The sequence below is a fragment of the Onychomys torridus genome, chromosome 4 (genome assembly GCF_903995425.1).
Source record: "Onychomys torridus chromosome 4, mOncTor1.1, whole genome shotgun sequence".
NCBI lineage: Eukaryota > Metazoa > Chordata > Mammalia > Rodentia > Cricetidae > Onychomys > Onychomys torridus.
Genome location: NC_050446.1, coordinates 141,148,071 through 141,170,738, shown reverse-complemented (window position 1 = coordinate 141,170,738; position 22,668 = coordinate 141,148,071). Strand labels below are relative to the sequence as shown.

At 47.3% G+C, this 22,668-nt stretch overlaps 1 protein-coding gene across 5 annotated transcripts in view; it reads right to left on the bottom strand.

Moving 5' to 3' along the window:
- Commd7 (COMM domain containing 7) overlaps positions 1–20,166 on the bottom strand; it is a 49,092-nt gene extending 28,926 nt beyond the window's left edge. Inside the window, exons 1-9 of one of the 5 annotated variants that reach the window (XM_036185430.1) lie at positions 19,969–20,164; positions 16,905–16,958; positions 16,453–16,555; positions 13,866–13,922; positions 13,752–13,789; positions 13,131–13,221; positions 12,638–12,687; positions 10,809–10,857; positions 9,607–10,142 (exon numbers count right to left, since the gene is read on the bottom strand). In XM_036185430.1, coding sequence (XP_036041323.1) covers positions 10,066–10,142; positions 10,809–10,857; positions 12,638–12,687; positions 13,131–13,221; positions 13,752–13,789; positions 13,866–13,922; positions 16,453–16,555; positions 16,905–16,958; positions 19,969–20,052 — 603 coding nt within the window. In that variant the 5' untranslated portion in view covers positions 20,053–20,164 and the 3' untranslated portion in view covers positions 9,607–10,065. Of the gene's footprint in view, positions 1–9,606; positions 10,143–10,808; positions 10,858–11,889; positions 11,964–12,637; positions 12,688–13,130; positions 13,222–13,751; positions 13,790–13,865; positions 13,923–16,452; positions 16,556–16,904; positions 16,959–19,968 lie in introns of those variants that run through there. The other 4 variants (XM_036185431.1, XM_036185434.1, XM_036185429.1 and 1 more) reach the window with 4 other exon arrangements.
- Between the last annotated feature and the right edge of the window lie 2,502 nt (positions 20,167–22,668).

Sequence of the window (22,668 nt, the reverse complement as noted above, 5' to 3'; positions counted from 1 at the left end):
CTCCCTGTCTCCCTCCATGCACAGGTCATGGGAAGGGAAGTACAGCTCAAAAGTCACCCCCTGCCACCCCTGCTCCAGGCACCAGTCAGGGCAACTCTGACCCAGCTGCAGGGCTCAGGCTTGCCTCAAACCCCCCCCCCCCCATTCATGCCCTCTGCTCCCTGGACACTGGACCTCCGACATCATTCACAGTTTGAATACCAGGATTTATGATTCCCCGTGTGTACTGCTCTAGCTTCTCAAGCTTGATTTAAAGTTCTCCAAGGATGGAACCGGGCGGGTCTCTGAAGTCACTGCACCCCAGCACCCCTGGGTACCACCCCTCGTACAAAATTGCAGAAGCCATTGCTCTACACCCCAAAACTACAGGGATGATCTAAGAAGAATGCTGATCCCCAAAGGGACAAGGAGGCAGGTTGGTTGAATTCAGGGTTGCTGCTCTCCACCGGCAGAGCTGACAAAATGGAGCCTGGTAGGTGTGAAGAGAAGAATGACTCTGCTCTGCTTCCTGGGCCCTGCCGCCCAGCCCGGGACACCCCACACATGGTACCTGCTTCCTGGGCCCTGCCGCCCAGCCCAGGACACCCCACACATGGTACCTGCTTCCTGGGCCCTGCCGCCCAGCCCAGGACACCCCATACATAGTACCTGCTTCCTGGGCCCTGCCGCCCAGCCCGGGACACCCCACACATGGACCTGCTTCCTGGGCCCTGCCGCCCAGCCCGGGACACCCCACACATGGACCTGCTTCCTGGGCCCTGCCGCCCAGCCCGGGACACCCCATACATGGTACCTGCTTCCTGGGCCCTGCCGCCCAGCCCGGGACACCCCATACATGGTACCTGTTTCCTGGGCCCTGCCGCCCAGCCCAGGGCACCCCGCACATGGTACCTGCTTCCTTGGCCCTGCCGCCCAGTCCAGGGCACCCCACACATGGTACCTGCTTCCTTGGCCCTGCTGCCCAGTCCAGGGCACCCTATACACAGTAGCAAAGCTTCCCTGTTCCATATAACAAGATGAGAAATGCTGAAGAATCCCCTTACCCAAGAGAACAGACAGAGCACTAAAAACAAAAGCAGCTGAGTCCTAAGTGGCTCTTTGTGAGGGGCCAGGGTGTTTTAGAAAACAGCTCTAACTTCACATCGACTCTGATGCCCAAAGTCATGTACAAGTAACCCTGCTGGAGCCGGAATCTTTTTTCCTCTTTCATTTAAAAAATATTTTATATATTTAACTATGTGTATATATGTGTATCTGTGAGAAGTTCGCAAATATGAGTTTGCACAGCCCGAGGAGGCCAGAGGAGGGCGTCAGATCGCCTAGAGCAGCGGTTCTCAACCTTGGAAGGCTGGGACCCTTTAACACAGTCCCTCATGTTGTGATGACCCCAACCAGAAAATTATTTCGTTGCCACTTCACAACTGTAATTTTGCTACTGTTATGAATCGTAATGTAATTATCTGTGTTTTCAGATGGTCTTAAGTGACCTCTGTGAGAGAGCTGTTTGACCCCCAAAGGGGTCTCCACCCACAGGTTGACAAACACTGCCCTAGAGCTTGAGTTACTGGTGTTTGTGAGCTGCCCAACAGTGGTGCTGGGAACTGAACTTGGATCCTCTGCAAAAGCAGTACTATTTTTTTTTTTAATTATTTTTATTTTATGTGTATGAGCGTTTTACCTGCATGTATATATGTATACTATGTGTACCCTCAGAGGCCAGAAGAGGGTATTGGATTCCTTGAAACTGGAATTGCAGTTATTTATCAGCAGCCATGTGGGTGCTGGGACCCAAACCCAGATCCTCTTGCAAGAGCAGCAAGTGCTCTAACCACTGAGCCCTCTCTCCAGCGCCCTGCAGTTAGAGTCTTAACAAAGTCTCGGTTAGTAGGTCATATTCTGCTTCCACTTCCAAGTCCAGCTGTGGGTTTGTATTTTGTTTTCTTTTTGAGACAGTCTGGTTACGCGGCTTAGAACTCTTGGCAATCATGCTGCCTCGGGCTCCTAGCCATACAACTAGTAAAATTAGGAGGTAGAGGTGGCTACAGTGGATGAACACACAAAGTAACAGGTACAGAGGCTGATGAAATGGCTCAGCATGTAAAGGTGCTTGCCACCAAGCCTGACAGCCTGAGGCTGATCTCCTGGATGCACAAGCCAGAAGGACCTCGCACAAGTTATCCTCTGACCTCCATGGGCACGCTCTGGACCGCGCCTTCCCTCCCCATAAAGTCACTGCACTTTAAAGGGTTAACAATCAGTCTAAAGACAAGACAGCAAAATAGAGACTGTTCAGTAGTACCTCTGAGAGTCCGTTGTTCTTTTCTCTTTTTCCAGTTCTAGAACTTATGTTTGAACTTGCTTTGGTATTGATTTTTTGTGACTGAGTCCCAAACAGCCCAGGCTGGCCTTGAATTGGCTATGCAGCTGAGGCTGACTTTGAACTGCTGATCTACCCACTTCCATCTCCTAAGTGCTGCAATTACAGGCATGCACCACTGTGCCCAGACACATATGAGGCAAGTGTTTTACCTGTGAACTACCCTAGCTGAGGCGCCTGCTTTTGGAAGGCCATTCCTCCACCACAGCAAGTGCCCATGTGTGAGGCACTTGATCCCACTGGGGAACAGCTGACCACTGGGACTATTTAGGGATGTTCCTTTTCCCTACCAGTTTATATGTATATATGTTTATTGTACCAGTGTTTTGCTTGTATGTATGCATGTGCACTATATGTGTGCCTGGTATCTGTGGAGGTCAGGAGAGGGTGTCAGATCCCCAGAAACTGGTGTTACAGATGATTGTGAGCTATTATGTGGGTGTTGGGAACCAAACCTGGGGCCTCTTCTAGAACAGCCAGTGCTCTTGACCACTGATCCACCTCATCAGCTTCTTAGCATGTGGATATATATATATCCACCCTACCCAGACAGAGATCTGCCTGCCTCTGCCTCCTGAGTGCTGGGATTAAAGGCGTGCACCACCACTGCCTGGCGCCTTTTATTTTTAACAGCATCAGAGGAAAGTGAAACAATAATGTCAGAACTAAGCCGTGAACGCTCCCCCACCGCCTTCCAGCTCCATCCACACCCAAACACACAATAAGTATCCTTTCAAAAAGAAAACAGAAGCTCATCAGTTAAGAACACTTACTCTTGCAGAAGACCTGGGTTTGACCCAGCACCCACATATTGGCTCATAACCATTTATGTAACTCCAATGTCAGGGTATCTGATGTTCTCTTCTGACCTTCATGGATACCAAGTACACACATGGCATACATACATACGTGTGTGCAAAATACTCATACACATAAAATAATGTATCACCTCATTGAGGATAAGACTCAGGACAATGTGGGTGGGAAAGAGGAGAGCTGGAACATGCTAAAAGCAGACAGAGCTTCCTGACCTAAAAACCAAACCTCTGCCGACAAGTTCATGGGCAGGTGAGGACCAGAACCCTGGAAACAAACAAGTAGCTCCCAGGTTGATGTACAGGCTTTGGGCTTAGTGCTCTATGCCAGAGCACTGAGCCAACAGTACCCATTCATTCACAAATGGGGAAACTGAGGTTCTAATAGGTTGTGGCAGTTACCTGACATCACAGTTAGCAGAAAGGCCAGTACTGGAACTGAAGCAGCTTGACCCCAAACACTGCACTCCCGGCTCCTGTGACAGCCATGAAGGCCCCTGTGGGTGTCAGTTGTTGGGAGCACCAGGAGTTGTGACCCAAGCACTTGGGAGGCAAAGCAGAAGGATCAGCACAAGCTTGAAAACAGCTTGGTCTGTATGAATTCCAAGCCAGCCGTGGCTGTATAATATAACCAACACAATAAAAACAAACAAACAAACAAACAAACAAAACAGCGTAAAGAAGCACTGAGGAGAGGTGGCCTCCTGATATTTCTTCAGCATCAACACCTGCTAGGAGGTGACAAGGATGGAGTGTTCAAGGTGGGCAGGGAGGCTGCCAGTGGTTGGTCTTTTCCCGGGACACCATACCGAGCCATGAGCATTTGGAATGCTCACAGAAAACAGGTGGGACTATGTAAGGGTCAGGACTTACCAGGGCCACCAGGAAGCCACTGTTAAAACCACCAGAGTAGCAGAACCTGATCCAGGGCCACCAAGGATGTGACTCTTCAGAACAGCCTGAGCAAGGCCAGCTCTGAATGGCTTGGTTTGAGGGCACTGCTGCTTTTGGGTCCCATTTCTGAATCAAGTAAAATGTCATTGACTGCAGGACAGCATCGTTATGTCCCCACCACTCTCCAGGCCCGAGTTTCCCTTTCTGTAATGAGTGGGTTTATGTGCAAGTAAGTGTGCTTGCATCTGTGTGTGTGTGTGTGTGTGTGTGTAGGCTGGAGGCCAACTTTAGGTGTCATTCATTCCTTAGGGTGCTGTCCTCCTCCACCACCACCACCACCACCCGTCCCCCAACAGGGTTTCTCTGTGTAGCGTTGGAGCCTGTTCTGGATCTCACTCTGTAGACCAGGCTGGCCTCGAACTCACAAAGAACCACCTGTCCCTGCTTCCCAAGTGCTGGGATTAAAGGCGTGTCCACCTCTTTTTAAAGACGGGGTCTCATGTAGAGCAGGCTGGCCTTCAACTCACAAGTCATCCACTTGTTTCTGTCTCCCAAGCACACACTTAGGCTTTTTAATATGGGCTCTGGGGAATTGAACAAGTCTTCATACATGCTAGGCTCTATCAGTGGAGCAATGTCCCTAGCCCTTATGTTTTTTGTTTTGATTTTTGGATATAGGATCTCATATATTCCAGGTTAGCCTAGAACTCGTTCTGTAGCTGAGGATAACTTGAGCCTCTGATCTCCTGCCTTTACTTCTGGAGTGCTGAGATTACACATGTGTACTGTCAAGCTGAGTTTCCTTTGTGTAGGGATCAAACATGGCTTTGTGCATGCTAAGTGATCACTATACTGAGCTGTATCCCCAGCCCCAGCCCCATTTGCTTTCCGAGGTATGGCTTTACTATGTATTCCAGACTGGCCTTGAATTTGCAGCAATCCTCCTGTCTCAGCCTCCTAAGTGCTGGGATTGCAGGTGTGTGCCACTACACCTGCCTTGATAAAAGTGGCTCTGGCTTATCACTCTATGAATTGGCTGGGAGCCAAGCTGCTCTGTTGCCTCTGCCTCCTGAGTGCTGAGATTAAAGGCACCACCATGTGTGGTGGTATTGTGTTCCTGGAAATATTGTGCATGCCAATAAATCTGGGGTCAGAGAACAGGACGACCACAACATTAAACATAGAGGTTAGGCAGTGGTTACACATGCCTTTAATCCCAGCACTCGGGAGGGAGAGCCAGGCGGATCTCTGTGAGTTCAAGGTCACATTGGAAATAGCCAGGCATGGTGACTCACACCTTTAATCCCAGAAAGTGAACTTTTAATCCCAGGGAGTGATGGCAGAAACCAGAAAAGATATATAAGGCGTGAAGACCAGAAACTAGAAATATTTGGCTGGTTAAGTTTTTAGGCTTTGGAGCAGCAGTTCAGCTGAGACCCATTTGGATGAGGACTCAGAGGTTTCCAGTCTGAGAAAACAGGATCAGCTGAGGAATTGGCAAGGTGAGGAAGCTGTGGCTTGTTCTGCTTCTCTGATCTTCCAGCATTCACCCCAATACTTGGCTTCGAGTTTATTTTATTAATAAGAACTTCTAACAATTCTGCTACAACCATGCCCTTCATGAATTCTTACACTGGATTCTCAGGGGTCTCTGAGGTCTCATGAGCACACCTGGACCTGGGCCAAGGGCATTGACTTTTCTTGAAAATTCTGGATGGTGACCTTGGTGATGGTGGGAGCGAAGATTCAAACATCAGAAGTTTCAGAGCATTCAGGGCTACGAAGACCCTGTCTCATACAACAACAAGGAACAGATAGACAAGTGGTAGCACTAAATGTCCACCAGCAGGCCAGTTTGGCAGGATGATGGCTGGACCATGTCACTCGGTTAAACACCATTCTGGATATTTTTGGTGAAGGTTTTTTTTTTTTTTGTTTTGTTTTTTTTAATTTGTTTTGGATGGAATTAAATTTAAATTAGGAGAGTTTGAGTACAGCAGACTCCCTCTGGATTGTGAGTAGCCTCATCTAATCAGCTTAAAGTCTTACTATAAAAAAGCCTGACCTCTCCTGGAGCAAGAAGAAATTTGCCAGTAGTCAACCTGTGAAACAAGCTGCAGCTCTTCTCTGGGTCTGGGCTGTCTTCTACCCTAAGACTTCTCAACTTTAGTAATCCCAACAGCCAGTCCTTTAAGAATAAACAACAGCTTGGGGGCTGGAAAGATGGCTCTGTGGTTAAGGGAACTGGCTGCTCTTCTAGATGACCTGGGTTCAACTCCCAGCACCCATATGGCAGCTCATATTGTCTTTAAGTCCCATTCCAGGGGCATCCTCAAACACATACACATGCACATAAAATAAAAATAAATAAATCTAAAAAAAAAAAAAAAGAAAGAAAGAAAAGAAAAGAAAAAAAAAAAAAAAAAAAAAAAAAAGAAAAAAGCTCTGCCTGGCATGGTGGCACAAACCTGTAAGTAATCTCAGCATTTGAGAGGCAGAGGCAGGAAGTTGAGAAATTCAAGTCCATCCTCAGATATGTAGTGAGTTCTGGGACAGCCTCAGTTACAAGACTATCTCAAAATGGCAAAAATATGAAAGAAAACAAAACCAAACACACACATACATACTAATAGATATGTGTGTAATCCTGCTGGTTCTGCTCTCTGGAGAACCCTGATGAATATTGGCATTAACCAAAGTAGCAAATACCATTATAATACATGCACACACTAAAGTACTTCATAGCCACAGAAAAGAATTGGAGATTCTTTATGCTCAGACACACACACACACACACACACACACACACACACACACACATCCCAACATAAATAAAAATACTGGAGTTTTTGTTTGTGAGACAGGGTCTCTCTGTGTAGCCCTGGCTGTCCTGGGACTCATTATGTAGACCAGGCTGGCCTCAAACTCACAGAGGCATTATCTGCCTGCCTTTGCTTCCAGAGTTCGGGGATTAAAGGTGTGAGCAACCAGGCCTGGCTCAATAAAAATACTTGTAATATGCAATTACAATTTAAAAACAGTGGTGCACATTTGCAATCCCAATCTGTAATCCCAGCATGCACTATACTTAAGCAGGAATATTTCAAGTTTCAGAGCATCCAAAGAGATGGACAAGTCACAGCACTCAACATCCACCAGCAGGAAACTGGTTAGACAGATGTTGTGGGAGAAACAGAGGCTGAGGCAGCTCTTACTTTTAATAAGGAGAGATTTCCATGTTAACTGAAAAAAGGCAAAGTATAGGTTGGTGTGTACCGCTTCTGTCCGTGTGAAAAGATCCAAAGGATATGCACTGATTCAAATGCAAGAAATAGCTCCAGAACACAGAACAAACTAACAGATCCCCTCTGGTGAGAATAAGTGGCTGGGAAAAGAGGTTGGAAAGAGACCCCGTATCTACTCAACACTGTGCTGCGGGGAGGATGGCTCAGCAGGTAGGGCCTGGTTACCAACCTGATGACCTAGTTCCATCCCAGGACCTACTTGGAGGAAGGAGAGAGCCCACTCCTGAAGGTTGTCTTCTGACTTCACAAGCACCCAGACATGACTTTGCCCACTCCACATATATAAAGAAATGTAAAAACAGTAACAATAAATCTTTTATGGGCTGGGGATATAGCTGTGTTGGTAAAGTGCTTACATAACATTCAGGAAGCTCTGGTTTGATTCCTCAAAATGATTTGGCTTGGAGTATATACCTATTATATATATATATATATATATGTGTGTGTGTGTGTGTGTGTGTGTGTGTGTGTGTGTGTGTGTGTGTGTATAAAACCAGCATTCATTTGGGAGGGTACAGTAGGATTGCCATGAGTTTGAGGCCAACCTGGGCTACATAGTGAGTATCAAGCCATCCAGAAATACATTAACTATATCCTATTTCAACAAGTTAGCATTCTCTTTTTGGTGAAGGCCCTAATCATGAGATTAGGTGGTTCAAAGTTGGATTTTTTTTTTTTTAAGATTTTTAATTTATTTATTGTTTATACAGTGTTCTGCCTGCATGTATGCCAGCAGGCCAGAAGAGGGCACCCGATCTCATTACAGATGGCTGTGAGCCACCATGTGGTTGCTGGGAATTGAACTCAGGACCTCTGGAAGAGCAGCCAGTGCTCTTAACCTCTGAGCCATCTCCAGCCCTCAAAGTTGGAATTTTAAAGGGATATTCGAGAAATCAGGTTAAAGACTTATTTTTACTATCTTTAATTGTGTGTGTGTGTGTGTGTGTGTGTGTGTGTGTGTGTATGTATGTTAGTGCCAGGTACCCATAGAGGCCAGAAACATTAAATTCCCTGGAGCTGGAGTTACATAGGGTTATAAGTCACTATGCGGGTGCTGGGAACCAAACCCAGGTCCTCTGCTTAAGCAGCCAGTGCTTTTAACTGCTAAGGCATTTCTCTAGCTCTTGCTTTATTTATTTATTTATTTGTTTGTTTAAATTTGAGGCCAGCTTGGTCTATAGAGCGAGTTCCAAGACAGCCAAGACAACCCAGAGAAACCATGTCTTGAAACCCCCCCCCAAAAAAAACCCCAAACCAAACTTAAGTGTGCACGAGTGTGTAAGGGAGTGTATGGGTCAGAGGACAACTGTGGGAATCCGTTTCCCCTTCTACCATGTGGGTCCTGGGGACTGAACTCAGGTTAGGCATTGGGGTAGGTGCATTTATCTGTTTAGCCATCTCACTGGCCCTGGCTCTATTTATTTTATTTTATTTTGAGACAAGGGCTCATGTAGCCCAGGCTGACCACCATGCCAGCTTTTATGAAATGTTGGAGAATAAATCCAGCTTTATGCATGTTAGGCCAACACTTTACCAACTGAGCTATACCATAACCTCTCTCCCTGACTCTTTTAAGATTTAGTTCGCTGGTTGTGGTGGTGCATGCCGGTAGGATTTGCTGAAGGAGGTGGAGGCAGGAGGACCACGAGAGTTCGAGGCCAGCCTGGGCTGCACACTTTTTAAAAGGGCTGGAGAATCTTAAAAAAAAAAAAAAAAAAAGATTTCATTTCATTTGTATGGAGAGAGAGAGTGCATATGTGTTCGAATGTGTGTCTGCCCTTGGATGTCAGAAGGTGTGAGGTGCTGGAGTTACAAATCGTTGTAAGCCTCCAGCCATGGGAGCAGAGATCAGCAACGTGGTCTTCTCAAAGAGCAGAAAGAACTCTTAACCACAGGGCCATCAATCAATCTAGCTGGTCCCTAGACAGGATCTCACTTTGTTGCCCTGGCTGACCTCTAACTTTTGGTGATCTTCCTATCTCTGCCCTCTCCATGCCAGGGTTACAGGTCTATGCCACTATAATAGCTTTGGATGACTCCTAAACCTGTGGAGAAAGATATTTAGTAGATTCAGATCTTTTCTCTAGAAACTGTTTTTCTTTTAATTTACCATTTAACCAAAAGGTGCTTGGGTATTTGGAACCAAAACAATATAGGATGGCCTCAAAAGGCTTACCTCCTTGTAACACAAAACACAAAAGGATAAAAGCAGAAATCATGACAGGGTCTTGCCTCAGTTCTTTACAGACTTTCACACACATGACTCAGCAAACACTGGCTGGCGATGCCCCTCCCCCTCCAAATAAAGTGAAATAGAAAGGACCTCTCCAGACAAGCCAGCCATACTGCCAGCCTCTTCCTCGGCCACAAACAAGCACTCAGCCATTTGACTGAAGGAACCATTTGTTTACTCTGTTTAATAGGAGGTGAAAGTACCCCCCAAAAGAAAGAAAACAATCCTAGATGTAATAGCTGTTGGAGCATCTAGGTGTAAAACTCATCCCAGGAGATGGGAAGTGGCGGTTCCCATGAGGAGCTTACAGAGGAGTCAAGCAGGACTCCTCAAGTACTGGGCCCTGTTTTTCCAGAAATTCTGCACCTGGGCTCCCAAGGTGGCGGGGGCTCCTGGAGCAGCCATTAGGGAAGAGGCAGGAACAAGGGAACAAGAAACAGATCAGCTGAGGCACTCCATGCTTGCTCTGACTCGCTCCATCTCATGCAGGAAGCTGTAGAACTGAGGCAAAGTTAACTCTGGAGAGAGAAAATCAGTCTGAGGTGTGTATTTCCAATGCCACAGAATCACCCAGGAAAATCCATTTCTACTTGCAGTTACTGTGTCTATGTGACAGGGAGCAGACTCAGGGCCTTGTGTACACATGCTCCATCCCCAGGCTGACATCTATTTCCCTTCTCTACATCTCAGCAGCTCTTTTTGTGGCGCTGGGAATCAAACCCCAGCCTACAGCATGCTAGGCAAGGCCTCCACTGAGCTGTATGCAGCTAAGTGACTCCTGATGTACAGTCCATCAGAATAAGGAACCTACAGTCTTGACCATGGGAAGGCCTCAGCTCTAAAAAAACCGAAGTGTGTATACAAATGGTGTCATGTAGAAGCATGGAGGGTTTCACAGTGGATATCCTTTGGGATATTCAGGGATGCCCACAAGAGATTCTTGCCCCAATCCTTCCCTTCCAGTCACCCCCCAACCCATCCTTCCCCTTCTGCTCAGGGTGTCCAGCCTCCCGACAGCTTCCTAGCAGCCCTGGCACTATGCTCCATGAGAGGGAAGGGGTGGATAGCTGCTCTAGAGCTTGGGGGTGACCTTGTCTCAGAGACAGGCTGTGCCAGGCAGACTTCCCCAGCCCGGGTGACTGAAGAAAAGAAGTGGGAAGCTTCAAACTGGGTTACAGACTCACCTATGTACACGTTTTCAGTTTGTTTTCCTTTCTTAACCACCAACTTTAACTAAAGAGAAGGGGACGGGGATGAAGACAAAACAAAACTCATGCATTAAAATGAAGGGCCAGCAAGATGGCTCAGTGGGTAAAGTGTTTATCCACAAGCCTGATGACCTGGGTCTGGTCCCTGGAACCCATACCAAGGTGGAAGGAGACCAGCTCCACACAGCTGTCCTCTGATCTCCACATACATGATGTGCCATGTGCACCCCACCCATTTCCCTCATGATAAAAATGAGCTGGGCTGTGGTGGCGCCCGCCTTTAATCCCAGCACTCAGGAGGCAGAGGCAGGTGGATCTCTGTGAGTTCAAGGCCAGCCTGGTCTACAGAGGGAGTTCCAGGACAGGATCCAAAGCTACACCGAGAAACCTTGTCTCGGAAAATAAAAAACAAACAAACAAAAATAGTAATAATAAAATGAAAAAATTTAAATGACAGCTGAGAAGAGGATTTTCACTTAATTAAGCCTTAAAGCTCCCCAGCGTCTTAAGGAGACTAAGCATGCACCTCACTTCTGGGCTACATCCCAGCCCCACCACAGGCTTCTAATTTAGGAGTCAGAGGAAGTGGGCTAAACTATCCCATTCCAAAAATTCTCAACAGTCCCCCTGAAGCAACTGAACTTTTACGACTAACACCAAGATGTGCTCATTTGCAGGCAGGCACATGATCATATCTTTGGCCAATCACACTGCTCTGAGACACAGGGCACTTTAGGGGGACATCACTTAAGAGGATACCAAACCCGTGGTGGTCTGAATGAAAATGGCCGACATAGGCTCACAGAGTTCAATGTTTAGTCACCAGGGATCGGAACTCTGATAGGAGTAGGATTAGGAGGTGCGGTGTTGGAGGAAGTGTGTCACTGGGGGTGGGCTTAAGGTTTCAAGAGCCCATGCCAGGCCCAGGCTGTCTCTCTTCCCGCTGCCTCTGGGTCAGAATGTGGAACTCCTCCAGCAGCATGCCTGCCTGCATGCTGTCATGACGATAACGGACTAAGCTTCTGAAACTGTAAGCAAGCCCCAATTAAATGTTGTTCTTTATAAGAGTTGCCATGGTCATGGTGTCTCTTCACAGCAGTAGACCACTGACTAAGACAAAATCCAATGCAGCTTTAATTTAAAAAAAAAAAAAAAAAAAAAATTGAAACAGGACCTCATGAAGCCCAAATTTTGGCTTTGAACTTTCTTTAAAAAAAAAAAAAATTAGTTATTTTTATGTGCATTGGTGTTTTGCCTGCCTGTATGTCTGTTTGAGGATGCCAGATCCCCTGGAACTAGAGTTACAGACAGTTGTGAGCTGCCATGTGGGTGCTGGGAACTGAACCCAGGTCCTCTGGAAGAGAAACTAGTGCTCTTAACCACTGAACCCTCTCTCCAAACCCCTGGCCTTGAGCTTTCGATGTCTGAACCACCTGAGTGTGGGGATTACAGGCCTGTGCCACCAAGCCCAGCTTTTAATAACTTGTAATCAGGTTGAAATCCTCCCCACTGCCACTTGATAGATAATTACATGTAATCTACGCGCATGCGTGGAGTACACACAGGAGTCCCTGTACGCATGCGCGGCCCAACCTTTAAAAAGCTTGCAGGACTCTCTCTCAGGCTCTTAGTCTCAGTCTCTCTCCTCCTCCTCCCCCCCCTTCCCCCCCCTTCTCTCCCCACCCACATGTGTTTCACCCAGGCCTGTCGCCTCTATCCCCTTTAATAAAACTCTCCCGTGGTCTTGTGTTCGGGACGTGTTTCTAGCGCCGAATAACTACTAACACCACTAACCACAGACTTACCTGTAAAAATATGCTTCCCACTTTCTCTAATTCACTACTTCCAGATGTCACTGTGACAAAGAAAAGAACACTAAATGACTAACTTCTTCTAAAGAGCTCAATATAGCTCTGGAGCAGCCATGCTGGGGTGAACATGAGCCAGCAGGATGGTACCAGGGATGGAGGTGGCTGAGGCAGTTAGCTGGCTGGCCCCCACTGGTGTCTGAGATCAAGAACAAATCTTCCGGGCTGGAGAGATGGCTCAGAGGTTAAGAGCACCGACTGCTCTTCCAGAGGTGCTGAGTTCAATTCCCAGCACCCACATGGTGGCTCACAACCATCTGTAATGAGATCTGGCACCCTCTTCTGTATACATAATAAATAAATAAAAATAAATAAAAATTAAAACAAACAAACAAACAAACAAGTCTTCCCCACTTAGGCTTTCAAAAGTCTCTTCAGTCCAGGCCTATCACAGCTGAACATGTGACCAGGAATGGATGTATCTAGTTACCTCCAAATCGCCACTCCATATCAATCAGCTGGTTAATCATCAGGGTCTGACCTATGGCCCATTGTGCAAGGGTTGGAGCATTCTGCTTCCACTGGAAGAAAATCAAAGGCCAATGTCATCAGAGTGGGGACCATCAGTCCCTATCCCCCTGCTCCCAGCATAGCAGTGCTCCGGAATCAACAAAGAGGGAAGAGAGCGGAACCCAGGACTAAGTCTACGAGCATGCACATATCCAAGATGTGGTAGGGACAAGGTCTCTCAGCAGGGCATCCCGAAGTCCAGCTGACCTTGAATCTGCTATGTGGTGGAGGAGGCTGGCCTTGAGGCCCACTCCCAGTGCTGGGATTATAGGCATGCACCACTATACCCAGTGGAAAACTTTCATCCCGAGATTTAATGCAATTGGAACAACAATGGCATTAATATTTGGTCAAGCCAAAGGAAAGAAATTAGGGCTGCCCTAAGCGGAGCTGGTTGACAGCTGCAGGTGGGCCACTCCTGTGGAGCTGGCGGAAGAAGAATGGGATGGTTTTGTCTTGCTCAGCATTTTCTCCCCTTTCCTTTCCTTTCCTTTTCAGGAAATAAAAGCCAGGATCTTAACCTTGATTAACAGAATTATACCTTTTCAGAAAAGTAAGTAGCTTTCTCCTCACTAAGACCTGTAAGAGAACAGAAAGATGATTAACATAACAAAGAACTAGGAGGCCCTCCCCTCCTCCTCCCCAGGCAACCTACCTAGAGTCAGGAGATCAGTCCGCACCTGCTCTGCAGTGAGCCCCTTCTTCAATGCCCCTTTAAGCATAAAGTGTAAATGAGAGCACGTCAGTAAGAAGTATTTGTTGGACCCAAACTACATGGCACAGAAGACAAAAGCAACAGGCTTCAGGAAGGTCTCCAGTGGCTGGGGACAAAGCGCAGCCCTGACACTACCGAGGGGCAGTGCACACACCTGTTCACTGCACAGTGGAGTCAGTCACCCTCAGGGATGCTGGACTGAGCCGAGACAACAGAAAAGACTGGGTCTGGGACAGGCCGGTGGAGGGAAGAGTGAACACGGCTACAGTCGTGGAGCTCCACCGCAGCCTGGTACGGAGTTCAGTTAAAATTGGAGTGCAGCTAGGCCTGGTGGCACAGGCTTTTAATCCCAGCACTTGGGAGGTAGAGACAGGTGGATCTCTGTGAGTTCGAGGCCAGCCTGATCTACAGAGTGAGATCTAGGACAGTGAGGGCTACAGAGAGAAACTCTGTCACAAACAAAACAAAACAAAAGCCGAGTGGGGTTTGGAGATGCAGCTCAGTTGACTTCCTGAAGCTATGAGTGCTGGGACTGATCTTGGGTCCTCTGGAAGAGTAGTAAGGGCACTCTTAACTGCTGACAATCCTCCTGCCTCAGCTTCCCCAATGTTGGGATTATAGGTGATGGCCATCATGCCAGTGGTTCCTGTGTGCATGTTGATCCAAGGCAAGTTCCTATCACTGGCCTTCCCAGTTCCCTCTGCTGGGAACAGTCTTCCCTAATCTGTACAGGGCTCATCAAGGGCCTCTGTGAATCTCAAACCTTTAGAAAGGACCCCTGACAGTGCACTTAAAAATGGCCTTGTGAGGTTGGAGAGGGCTCTTGCAGAGGACTTATGTTCAGTTCCCAGAACCCATGTGGGGTGACCCACAAACCCCTGTAATTCTGGCTCCAGTTGGATCCAATGGCTTTGGCCTGGGAGGGCATCTGCACTCGTGTGTATATTACCCTTCCTACCTACCAGACACGCACGAATAGATATAACTAAAAGAAAGAAATCATAAACACACACACACACACACACACACACACACACACACACACACACGGAGAGAGAAAGAAACATACTGAGCACTGTTTGGTGGGGACACTCTTTCATTCTACCTGACTACAGACGAAACACGTTGGGGAATAGGGATGGGAAATTACTTTTTAATAGAAAATACAAATCAAATCAATACTGGATCACCCCCAAGGACCAGACAGCTTGCTAGGGATAAGCAGCAGTTTAAGTAAGTCCCCAGACAAGACCACATAAACCAGAACACGGAAGGGCAGCTTCTCCACCTACTTTGTTTTTTTTTTCCCTGGTGCTGGAGACTGAACCCAGGGCCTGGTGCTCTGCCACTGAATTGTTTATCCTCAGCTCATTTTTCTCCACCCTTCCCCCTCAGCTCCATTTCATCCCTGAAGAGGGTGACTATCAGAGGTGAAGAGCTTGGACCAAGATCTCCATAGTGAGCAAACAAAGGGTGCAGAAGCCCCACCCCTCAGCAGCCAAATAAATAGCTGGGGCCTATCTGGACCCCGCTGAGTGGGAGAACAATGGTCATAAGCGAACACAATGCAGCACACAAGGAGGAGCCAAGACCACTGGCTGCAAGATTTCCTCTCAGATAGGACAAAGGTCCTGCTTATCTTTCACAGATAGATAAACTAAGCATCCGGAATGAAATGCTGTCTGCTACTTGCTTTAAACAAATCCAGTTTGAAGAGCAGTGAGAAGTGAGGGGCAAGTGAAATAACTCCAGGAAGGGCTGAGTTGTTCCAGTAGGATGTTTTTAAGAACGACATAAAAGGCTAGGCATAGTGGTGCATGCCTTTAATCATAGCATTCTGGATGCTGAGGCAAGCAGGTCTCTAAGTTCCAGGCCAGCCTGGACTATATAGCAAGTTCTAGGCCAGTCAAGGCTACACATAAACAAAAATAAATAAATAAATAAACCAGAAAAACAAAACAAAACAAACGAACAAAAACCCGAACCAACCAACCAACCAAACAGAACAAAACAAAAAAACTCATATGCTGGTATGATGTAATTCCAGTACTCAAGTAGTTGAGGCAGGAGATTTGTGAGTTAGATGCCAGTTTGTGTTGGAAATTGAAACCCTATCTCAAAAGAAGAAATTGGACTCAGAAGGCAGAGGCAGGTGGATCTCTGTGAGTATGAGAGCGGCCTGCTCTACACAATGAGGTCCAGAACAGCCAGGGCTACACAGGGAGGCCTTGTCTCAAAAACAAACAAAACAAAAAGATCAAAAAGCAAAAAATAATCGCTTCTCCAAAGCTTTCACTTGACATTCTCTCTACCCCACCACCCAGCTAAGACTGGTTCCATGGTTAACTATTTTATAGATACTGGTTAAAGAGCTGTGACATTCACCTCCTCACCCAGATTCCGATCTAGACTGCATGCCCCGCCATGTCTGCCTATTTACTGGACACTGCTTGGATGACTCCCTAACTAAAGGAAGGCTCAGGTAGCAGCAGCAGTGTCTCTATGGAGCTGCTGAGAGTAAACTCACCATTCGGAACCAGAAGGAGGCTTTTCATGATGCTTTTGAGGGGGCCAAGACTCATCTGATTGGCAGTGGCAAATTCCGAGAGCTGAGCCAGAAAGCGCTCCACCTGCAGAGAGGGGACAGCACAAACAGACCTTTACTTACCTTTCAAAAAGATTTATTGGGGTTGGGGATTTAGCTCAGTGGTAGAGTGCTTGCCTAGCAAGCGCAAGGCCCTGGTCCTCAGCTCAAAAAAAAAAAAAAAAAAAGATTTATTTTATTTATGTGCATGAATATTCTGCCTGCACGTATGTTTCATGGGATCCATGAAACAGGAATTACAGAGGGTTGTGAGCTGCCACGTGGGTTCTGGGAACTGAACCCAGGTCCTTTGTAAGTGCAGCCACAGCACCCAGACCTTCTTCTCTAAGTTCTCAGGCCTTTAGATCCATGTTGGCACAGAACGCTTTACTCACCTCTTTGGGCTCAGTTAGGAAATGGAAAAGCACTTCTGTCAGGGCTGAGAACTGCTGCAAAAGGAAAACACACAGCATCAGCACCATCTCTGCTCCCTGCTGTCCATCGCCCAGTGTGCCACCACCCAGTGTGCCACAGCATCCAGTGTCCCCACTCCAACTAGTGTGCCACACAACTGTAGGCTTTTGAGAGTGAATGGAATCAGAGGCTTGATGATCCATATTTACTTACTATCTTATTAATTCCTGGAGTTTGTTTGTTTTTCAAGCCAGAGTTTCTCTGTGTAGCTCGAGCTGTCCTAAAGCTTGCTCTGTAGACTAGGCTGCCCTCAAATTCACAGAGATCTGCCTGCTTTTGCCTTCCAAGTGCTGGGATTAAAGGAGTGCACCATCATTGCCTGGCAATTCTTTGAGATTTGATACAGTGTGTTTCAATCATGTTCACCCCTTCCCCCTTTATTTATTTATTTACTATGGGGAGGTGGGAGGCAGTCAGAGGACACCTTTCAAGAGCTGGTTTTTACCTTCCACTTTGTTGAGGCAGGGTTCTCTGTTTTTGTGTTTGAGAGAGGGTCTCACTGTGTATCCCTGACCTGCCTAAAGCTCAATATGTACACCAAGCTGGCCTTGAACTCACAGAGACCTGCCTACCTCTGCCTCCTGAGGGTTGGGGTTAAAGGCCAAATGTTGGGTTGGGGATTTAGCTCAGTGGTAGAGCGCTTGCCTAGCAAGCACAAGGCCCTGGGTTCGATCCTCAGCTCAAAAAAAAAAAAAAAAAAAAAAAAACAGATGAAAAGAGAAATTCTTTTAAGATGTTACTGTTGGTGGTTTGGTTCAGGGTTTTGTTTTGAGAGAGGGTGTTACTGTGTAGCACTGGTTTGTAGACCAAGGCCAGCCTGGTCTACATAGTGAGTTCCAGGCCAGCCAGGGCTCCACATAAACAATAAATAAATAAATAAATAAATAAATAAACAAACAAAAGATAATAATAAAAGTGTATAGCCAGACAGTGGTCACACATTCCTTTGGATACTAGGACTTGAGAGGCAGAGGCAGGTGAATCAGAGTTCCAGGGCAGCCTGGTCCATAGAATGAGTTTCAGGGCAACCACAGATACATCAAGAAATCCTGTTTCAAAAAACAGAGAGGGGGGGGGATTTAAAAATCAATAAAGGTGTGTGCCACAATGACCACCTTTGAGGCAGGATCTGTTTCTCCTGTTTTTCTGCTGTGACTGTACATTCCCTAGGGGGACACCACACCTATGTTTTGCAACCTCGATAAGAAACACAGACTTCCCCAGCATTTCTAGATATAGCCTTTTGTCTTCACAGCATCTTAACTCTTGTTAAATGCACAGGAAGTATCTGCTGAGTAAGTCTTCTGACAGTGCTGCCCTGCCCAGGATTGCTCATCAGCTATCTACCTATCCAAGTCTTAACTATTATCAAAAGCAAACAGCGGAAGAGATGCTCAATGTTAGGGAAATGCCAGCCCATGAAAGGAGACACCCCTTCATTGACCTAATCTGCAAAGTCTGGGGGCACAATCTTCCTAGAGGACGATGATATACTATACATCCAATTTTAGTGACTGCCACAGTCCTAGAATCATGAATTCCACTGCAAAGAGTATGTGGTTCATATCTGTTCCATCCATGCTTACACAGAGCTGTCTCCCTGGAAAGTACTGTTCATGTGCACCAACAACAGAAACTCAGCCAGGAAAGGTAGTGAGTGCATGCCTGCAATTGCATCCAGCACTTGGGGAGGCAGAGGCAGGAGGATCATGAATTTGAGGTTAGTGTAGGCTACATAGTTAAATGGCTTACTAAGGAAAAACTAACTTTTTTTTATGCTGGAGAAAACCATTTTTTTTTTCAGGTTGGAGAGATGGCTCAGGAGCTAAGAGAGCACTGTCTGCTCTTCCAGAGGACCCAGGTTCGGATCCCAGCACCCACATGGTTCAAAACCATCCCTAACTTCAGTTCCAATGCATCCTATGCTCTCTTCTGACCTCTGTGGGAACTAGGCATGCATGTGGCACACATGCATACATGCAGGCTAGGGACCCATACACATTTAAAAAAAAAAAAAAAGAGCAGGACCTGTTGGCACAGGTATGTAATCTCAGCTACTCCGGGGACTGAGGAAGGAGTCTAAATTCAAGGCCAGCTTGGCCAATTTATTGAGAAGTAGGCTGAAACAAACAAGGCCAGACATAGTGGTTCATCCTGGAATCCTAGCCCTGGAAGGCAGAGGGCGGAGGACTGCAATTTTTCTGCCTCAGTCTCTCAAGTGGTGGCAGGGCAGGCATGTACTACCCATAGATCTTTCTTTCTTACTTACTTACTTATTTATTTTGAGTCAGGGTCTTACTATGTAACTCTTGCTGGCCTGAAACTCATTATGTAGAAGAGACTGGTTTTGAATTTTCAGAGATCAACTTGCCGCAGCCGGCCTCCTGAATCCTGGGATTAAAGGTGAGCACTGCTCTGCCCTAAGTGTGTGGGTAGTACATTTACAGGGGTGAAGGGTTATCTATTTATCTATTTTGTTTTTTGACAGGAGGTCTCATGTAGTTCAGACTGGCCTTGAACTAGATATGTAGTGAAAGCTGGACCTGAACTCCTGATGCCACCTCCTAAACGCTGGTATTGACAAGGGTCACTGTCACCCGTTTATTCCGGGAGGAGGACGGGATGGTCCCAGACGCCTTGACTTGGCTGATTCCCGCGGTCTGAACAGGAGGTGGCATTCCGAGCTCTACAGCAGGGACGGGGCCTCGAAAGCATGCACCTTTTCCGGGACTGGAAAGGGGTGTGGTCACCGGTCCCGTCCGAGCCTCTTCCGGCTCAGGCCCAGAGCTCCACTCAGGCCTGGCCACACTGATACCCTCACCCGGCTTGCAGTCGACCTGCCCTCCCGAAAATGTTCAACCTGGGGCCCCTCGCAATCCCCTCATTCCCAACTCTAGGAGCCTACCAATCTGGTCCCCAGGGGTCCCCACCTCCGGAGTGAGCCGGCCCTCTCCTGAGCCCCTCCCACGCCCAGGCGAGGCCCACCTGCGCGCCCAGCTGGTTCAGCTGCTGCATGTCGCCGCGCACGGCCTCGGGCACCGGGTCCTGCGTGCAGTGCAGGCGGCCCATGGCGCCGGGAGCCCCGCAGCCCCGCAGCGGCGCTCGCTTCCTCCTCCCCGGCCTCGCTGCGCTTCCGCAGCCGCACTTTCGCCACACTCTCTGCCACCGTTATCCGGACCGCGCACGCGCGGCCGCCGGGCTCCAGGAACCTCTCTGAGCATCCCACAAGGATTCCCGGTCTCTGCCTAGGTGACCCTGTGTGAAGCGCTTGACCCATCTGAGCCTCAGTTTCACTGTATAATGTTATCTAGGGTGACTGCTGGGGTTTTCATCCTCCAAAATCTTGGCGCTCAGAGCTTGGCGCACAGGTATTCCTCGGTCAATGGCTGGTTGCTGTCCTTATCATCATTGTTGTTAAGCATTGGGTAAATCTCGAAAAACTAAAAATAAATGAATGAATGAATGTCTCGAAAAACTAAAAGTAAAAAATGAATGAATGAATGATTAAATAAATACATAAATCTGCCATTTTTCTCTGCTCTATATATTTGGTGCTGAGGATTGGACTTGGGTCTTTTTTTTGTTTTGTTTTGGTTTTGGTTTTTTCGAGACAGGGTTTCTCTGTGTAGCTTTGCGCCTTTCCTGGAACTCACTCTGTAGCCCAGGCTGGCCTCGAACTCACAGAGATCCGCCTGGCTCTGCCTCCCAAGTGCTGGCATTAAAGGCGTGGGCCACCACCGCGGACCTGGGTCTTTGTATAGGCTTGGTAGGGGCAGCATCATCAAACAAACTGAGCAACATCAACAAACCCCAGTAAATACTTACTACATGCCTGCCAGGGTCTAGGCACTGGTAGCAGAGAAGGGCATAGACCAGGTCACCATATCCCTTGAAGGGCCTATACCAGAGTGAAATACTAGATCTGAAACTTGGACAGGCATTAGTGTCATCCGGACAATTTGACATAACTACCAATTGCTGGGCTCCACCCCCATCAAGCTTGGAGAGCAGCGGAATAATGCATATGTCTCACAAATTTCCAGGAGCCACACTTTGTGTGCCTGTGATCCAGCTAAGGACTGTTGAGAGCCTGGGCAGGGTGGTGGTCAGAAGGATGAGATAACTTCAGCTATGATGGGGTTGGGGTCAAGCTCAGAGCACGTGCCCAGCATGTTCATGTTCAGAACTCAATTCCTGGCAGAGTGGAAAGACCCAAGTCTGGGTCATCTTAGTCCCAGAAGCTCTCCAGCTCCTGGGTGATTCCTGATCTTATCCTTGTTAGACAGGAGAAAATGGAGTATATTCCCTGGGTACTAGGACCTGTCCCCCAAGCTAAGCAAGGGCTACATCTGGCACCAAGTCTAGCCTGAAAGTGCCCAGGAGCTACCTAGAAACCTGGGGTAGAATTGGCTGTCCTGGCCCAGGTTTTGGCTTCTATACTTCTCTGAAAAGTCCCTTTGGAAACATTGACGAAAGTCTTCTATCCAGAGACTAAGAATATTCAGGAGCGGTCAACTCACAGGGCACATGTGGCCAAGGACAGCTATGAATTGTCCCAACACAGAACTATAAGCTTACTTAAAACATCAAACTGGGCATGGTGGGGTACAGCTTTAATCCCAGCACCCCGGAGGCTAAGGCAGGCAGATCTCTGTAAGTCTGAGGCCAGCCTGGTCTACACAGTAGGTTCCAGGCCAGACAGAGCTACATAAAGACCTTGTCTTGAAAAAACAAACAAAAAAAATGTATACGCTTTTTTCCTTTTCTTTTCCTTTTTTGGGTGGTTTTCTTTGGTAATTTAATGGTACAGTTCTCAAGCCTCAGGTGTGAACTTATGAACTTGTAGATGACAATATCCTGTGGCAATGCCAAAGGGTGGACATCACTTCAAGTTAGCCCTTCTTTCTTTTTCTCTTGCCCTTTGCCTGCCCCTGCCCCCACGATCAAGGCATATAGCTGCCTGAGACTGTAGACTAGGGACCAGGCTAGCCTTGAGATTCTCTCTCTCCACCTCCTGAGTACAGGGATTACAGGCTACCATGTCAGGGTTAAGGAGCTGTGTGTGGGGGTTTAAGGCCCCATTCATGCTAGGTGAGCAACTCTCCCTATGGTGCTCCACCCCAGCTCCTAACGATCAGTTTTTATGTGTTGGACTTTAAATAACGGAATGCACAACATGTGTGAAGATATACTCCGAATGGTTGTCTATTGGCACCTCCTATTTCTTTGCTTACTTCTGTGGTCCTAGGAACAGCGCAGTGTTTCCATTTTAATGTTCATCACGTTCTTGTCATTTTCATTTTTTTTTCTTTTGTTTTTGAGACAGGATCACTGTCTGGTGAGATGGCCTAGTGGGTAAAGATTCTGTGCCTGAGGACCTGAGTTTGATTCCTGGGATATAACTGTAGAAGGAGAGAACCAGTTACACTCTGATCTTCACACACACAGATGGAAATAGATGAACGCAGTAAGTGACAGGGTCTCCTGTAACCCAGGCTGACCTTGATCTTACTGTGCGGCTAAGGCTGGCCTTGAACTTCTGACTCTCTGGCCTTTATCTCCTGAGTGCTCTGATTATAGGTGAGTGCTGCCATACTCTGTCTTTATTTTATTTTCTAATTTATCTTATTTTATATGTATGAGTATTCTGTGTGTGAGTATGTATGTGTATCACTTATGCTTCTG